Source organism: Myotis davidii, unplaced genomic scaffold (genome assembly GCF_000327345.1).
Source record: "Myotis davidii unplaced genomic scaffold, ASM32734v1 scaffold46, whole genome shotgun sequence".
Lineage (NCBI taxonomy): Eukaryota > Metazoa > Chordata > Mammalia > Chiroptera > Vespertilionidae > Myotis > Myotis davidii.
Genome location: NW_006383006.1, coordinates 5,658,010 through 5,663,272, shown reverse-complemented (window position 1 = coordinate 5,663,272; position 5,263 = coordinate 5,658,010). Strand labels below are relative to the sequence as shown.

Genomic DNA, 5,263 nt, shown 5'->3' with positions numbered 1-5,263 from the left:
CCCCCCCCCCCCCCCCCCAGGGAATTGCTTTCTTCACTTTCTGTTTTCAGGGTCAGAGGAGAGGGCACCTCTGGAATCTGCGTGTAGCAGACCACCCTACACCCGGGCAGTGTTGCCCCAGATGGAGGAGAGAAGCAGCAGGAACATGGACTGGGTCCTAAAGAGTCAGGCCCCTCTCCCTGAGCCTCCCTGAGACAACTCGGTCTCATTTATGTCCCTGTGGAGTGTGGAGGCAGGTCCCCTTCAGGGCCTCATCCTGGCCTGTCAGAGCCCCATGCTGGCTGCTCTTTGGCTCCCTTTCCCCCAGCTGGCCTTGCCAAGCAGGCCTGACCTCTGTGTGTGGCGGGGTGGGGTGGGGGGGTGTCAGGTCTCTGGCCCTGGAGCCTTTACTCTGACTTCCCTCCTGTGGGCTCAATATGTTCTGAACAGAAAAGAAATAGCAAAGCTGAAAAAAAGGCTGAGACTTTGCCGCAGAGCACAGAGGCACCAAGAGCCGGAATTAGAAGCTGTCGCTTAGGGAGCTGAAGGCTGACAGGAGATAGAGCCGAGGCAGGCAGGGGGCAGGCAGGCGCTCCACACTCCCCTCCCCTCCCACCCGCTGATCCTCTCCCCCTGCAGGCCCCAGGCTGGCAAAAGGGCTCCCTAGCAGAGGCGGCTCAGGTCTGCAGTCTGTCACTGTCTGCCGCTGCCCCCCCTCCCCCCAGGCCTGCTTCTTTCCTCAAGTGTCACCAACCCCCTCACCCTGTCACGTTGCACCAGCTCAGCAGGGTTGGGCCTGGTGGCAGGAGGCTGGAAGATCTAAAGAGCTTGAAGGCGGTGGGGGTGCAGGGGGCTGGTGAGTCAACAGGGGACTCTGGCAACTGAATCAGCATTGGGACTGGGAAGTGGGTAGGGACCCTTCAAAGGGTGAACTGAGGCATGACAAGTGGACAGGGAACCTTGCCCCAGCCCCACAGATACACATCAGGAATGGCATCCAGGTGCCCATCACCTGCCCAGTGCCCGAGGGAGGGCAACTCTTCCTCTGCACAGCCCCTGATGCCAGAAATTAATTCATCTCCGAGGCCCAGAGACTGGCATTTCCCCGGGGGCACCTGGCCCTTTTCTAAGAGAACAGAGGCAGGGAGGTGGTACTGGGTGTGCAGAGGCCCCTCTAGGAGGCAGGATTGTGTTTCCTTCCCCATTCCTGGGCTTCCTGGGGCCCAGAGACTGCCAGGTCTGGCTCAGAGGCGGGGGAAACAGCCCTCTCCCCCGCCCCCCCCTGCGCAGCCATTGGCACAACAAGGGGGATGATGCCCTGTGGGCTCTATTTGGTGCTGGCCCTGGCTTCTGCCCCATGCCTGGGTCAGTGAGTTCCTCTAGGCCTGGGTGCTACCCTGGGCTGGAGGGCAGCTGGGCAGTGGAGTGCCCAGCTGCAGGACTGAAGACAGGGCACTGCCCTTGGCTGTATCAATGAGCAGGCCCATAGCCTCACCCTGCAGCCAGGGACTGCTGGGATCCTAGAGGGATGGGGTGGGGGTGGGGGAGTCCTGTTCATTTTCCAAAGGCACAGGTGCTCATAGCTAATGGCATTTGCTATAACCCTCTGATAAGAAAACAACCTCTTTCCAGAATCAACCCCACCCTGCCTCTCCCAAACCAGTGTCTCCTCCCATCTGGATTTGGGACGGTGCCATAGGTGCAGTGAGTGGCTGCCCACAAGCCCCTCCGCACCAAGTGCTGGGTGAACCCTAACTACCCCAGGGCCTGAGGAGCTGACCCCTGTAAGGTGGCCTGAAGGTTTGCAACTTCCAAGAGGGTGGGGGGCACCTTTGTATGGGCTCTTCTGCTCCAGGCCTGAGGGTGGAGACAAGGAAGGGCCACATCTGGTTGAGGGTGGAGAAGAGGGGTGACATCATTTCCAGCGGCTGTGGCAGCAGGGTCCACAGAAAGGGAAGTGAATCCTCTTCAAGCCTAGAGGCAGGGCCATTCTGCTGGGCCCTGGAGGACACCTTTCCCCCGGGTTCCACTCCCAAGGGTTTTCCCAGCCTGCTTCATTTCAGGGCTTTCTCCTCCCCTCCTCCCCGTTTCTCAGCTGTAGAACAGAGGCCAGGCTTAGGCAGGAAATATTGGGACAGGGTTCTTTTGTAGGAATAAAAAAAAATGAGAAAAATAAATAAACTCATAAAGTTAGAAGAGAAAACAAATGTGACCTTGTCAGGAAGCCTGGGTTGGGGTACATGTTAGGAAATAGACCCGCCAGGCCTAGGAAGAGGGGTGAGCCGGGCTCTGGATGGGAACGTGCTCAAGAGGCCATCCTTTTCCTCTCACCACCAGCCACAGCCCCAGTTGCCTCTGGGGCGGAGGGCCAGACAGCTGAGGCAGCGTTTTCATGTCAGCCACCCTGCACCCCACCCCTTAGGCAGGAAGCCAGGGAAGGGACCTCAGCCTGGAATCCTAGGGGTAGCAGGCCCCAGGGAGCTTGGAGGTAGTGCCAGGCTCTGAATCAGGGAGCAATGAGGCCAATTCAGGGCAGGCCCGCCCGCGATGGGCAGAGAAGCCTGGGTGAGCTGCCAGCCTTACGGCAGAACAGGTCCTGCTTGAATTACAGGTGCTGAGTGGAGGTTCCAGGAGGCCAGGTCTAACCTTCCAGGTGAGGAAACTGACTCCAGAGTGGGTGCCACTAGCTGCACCCTAGGAAACGCAGGGTGAGGCCAGGACCCCTGCCTCTCAGTCCATATTCTTTTGCCCTCAACAAATAGATGACACTAATTCAAGGAGAAGGAGCAGGAGCAGGAAGGCAGCTGAGAGAGGACCTCTGGGCCTCAGACGAGCCCCTGCCCTGATGGCATCCCTGCCTCCTCCTCTAACCTGGCTGTTGAGGAGATGGCTCCAGAGTCCAGGGGAACCCCAGCTTCCCACAGCCTCCGAGCACTGGGGCTGCTGGGGCCTTTCTTCCTGGGGGGATGGAGCCCCGCCCAACAGAAGAGGGAATGTCCTTGCAGAATGTCCCAGCTGGATGGAAGTGTCAGAGGCAGCTCTCCTGGGTGTCTGCATTGACTGTAAGTGAGTCCTGTTCACACAGCTCCCGGGACGCCTCACAGGACCTCTCGGGCTTGTCCTCAGCCTCAGCAGGGAAGTAGGTCCTGAGGCAGGTCCTCACCGACTCCTTCACCTCAGTCTCCAGGCCCTTCATCCTGGCCTCGTACTCTGCCCGCACCTCCTGTTGCAACTGTGGGGACAGCAAGCACCACCAGCTGGCTCAGGAGGGGCCCCTGCCCACTCTCCCGCCCTTGGACAATGGAACCAGGAGATACCCAGTCTTTGCCAAGCTCCCAGGAGATGGAGGTGGGAAGTGGGCATAGTGGAGCCCATCAGGGAGCCTCTCAGGAGAAGGGGTGCCAAACAAGCAAAGAGACCTGCAGAGCCGCCTCTTGTAAAAGGGCTCTAGGGCCCCAGTGGAACCCACTGGTGAGGGGTGAGTCCCCGCCTCCTGAACTCCTGACTGGACGCTCCCTGGAGCAGGGTCCCTTTACACCTGGGGCCGGGCCAACTCTGTTGGGGGCCAGGGTGGCGGTTCCTGTCACCTGCTTTTCCAGCTCCCGGATCTGCTCCAGGCAGGCCGCCTGCTTCTCCTCCAGCTTCTCCTGGTGCCTCTCCAGGCTCTCTGTCATCTGATGGGAGTGAGAGGCAGGAATCAGGGCAGCTCAGACAGGCCATCTGGCTTGGCATCCAGCTGTGATCCCAGTTAACCAGCCATAAAACTTAGGGTAAAGTCCTTTGTCTTTTTAATTTGTAAAATAAGGATAACAGTGCCTGTCTCGCTGGATTATTATGAAGGTTTACATGGCACGGTTCATGTCAAGCACCTGGTTTAGTGTCTGGCTAAGGGCAGGACTGGGTAGCTGGTAGTTCTGCAGACTTTTGCTAATCCCCAGGCGAGCTTTCGGTCCATTCCCAGCAGGCGTTTCCTTTCTCTTCGGACTCCTCCTCGCTCCCTCTCACCCACCCACCCCAATTCCACCCTCCCTGGCCAGCTGGCTCATATCCTTTCCAGACAGGGCGGCTGACAGAAGCCTGTAGGCCAGTACCCCAATCTCCACAGAAAGACCAGAACCTCAGGCTGGCCTAGGGGGTCCCCTCCCCCTGCACTGCCTCCTGCCTTCCCTAGCTGCATGGGCCACCCTGGACAGTATATCTCCTAAGGGCAAAGTAAGACCCATTTTCTCTCTGAGGGAGAGCGTGTGTGTGTGTGTGTGTGTGTGTGTGTGTGTGTGTCAAGGACACAGTATTACACACCTGGTTGATGGCCTGTACCACCTCCTGGATGTGGGAGTTGTTAATCTCTTTCTTCAACCTGTTGGGGTGATCAGAGTTTCACAGAGGGCAGGAGGCCCCTGGGAAGAGTGGGTGAGATGAAGACTCCTCAGGGTATAGACCAAATAAGGACTATGCAGTAGGGGCAGGAAGCAGCCAGAGGGGTGACATGGGGATCCAAGGAGGATTTGAGGGCACATTGGAAGTCCTGGGGGACCCTCTGAAGGAACGTGCACTGTCCTTCAAGGTGTGCCAAGGTTTCCCCTCCCTCCTGATTTTCCCTTAAATTCTCCTCTCTGGTCAAGCAGTGTTGGCACCTGTGTTTTGCCCAAGGAGGTCACTCTAATCGGAGGTGACAGAAATAAGATTAACTTTCAAGAGCCAGGGGACAGGCACATGGCTAGGAAGAGAGTCGGGATCCTGGGTAGGGAGGCCCCTGCCCCCCTGGAGTGGCCCCTGCTCAGCACTGGGCCTGGGCCTCTCTTCCGGGCTCACCGTTCCTGGGCCATCTTGTCAGCGGTGACCTTCACCATGGCCTGGATCCGCTCCAGCCTCTTGGCCTCCAGCTTCTTCTTCATCTCTTTGGTGTCGCTGTGGAGAGACAGGCATCGGGGAGATGTTGGGGTGCGGGCCGAGCCAGACGTTTTGTGGCGGCCTGAGCCCTCCTGGGAGGTGAGAGTCAGGCTTGGGAGGGAGGCAGGCGTACCTCTCTGAGGTCTCCTTGAGGGTCTTCAGCTCTGCGGCCTGTTTCTCTCTGGCCAGCTCCATCATCTTGGCGATTTGCTGCAGGGAGAGGAAGGAGCGGGTTAGCAAACGGGCTTCGCGGGGAGCCCTCCGACGTGCAGAGGGTGTGGGTTTGGGCGGGTTGTCGCTCTCTCCCCTCCCGCGCCCTGGCACCTCGGCCAAGTGCTGCTCCTTGCGCTTCAGGACGCACTCCCACTGCTCCTCGCGCTGCTGCCGCAGCTCC

General features: G+C 59.0%; 1 protein-coding gene across 1 annotated transcript in view; it reads right to left on the bottom strand.

Annotated features, from left to right (window-relative positions):
- Nucleotides 1–1,775: 1,775 nt before the first annotated feature.
- Nucleotides 1,776–5,263, bottom strand: part of PLCB2 (phospholipase C beta 2) — a 22,065-nt gene continuing 18,577 nt past the window's right edge. Inside the window, exons 25-30 of the mRNA XM_015557533.1 lie at nucleotides 5,194–5,259; nucleotides 5,003–5,079; nucleotides 4,792–4,887; nucleotides 4,279–4,336; nucleotides 3,567–3,653; nucleotides 1,776–3,211 (exon numbers count right to left, since the gene is read on the bottom strand). Of these exons, the coding sequence (XP_015413019.1) occupies nucleotides 3,008–3,211; nucleotides 3,567–3,653; nucleotides 4,279–4,336; nucleotides 4,792–4,887; nucleotides 5,003–5,079; nucleotides 5,194–5,259 (588 nt within the window). The 3' untranslated portion in view covers nucleotides 1,776–3,007. The remainder of the gene's footprint in view (nucleotides 3,212–3,566; nucleotides 3,654–4,278; nucleotides 4,337–4,791; nucleotides 4,888–5,002; nucleotides 5,080–5,193; nucleotides 5,260–5,263) is intronic.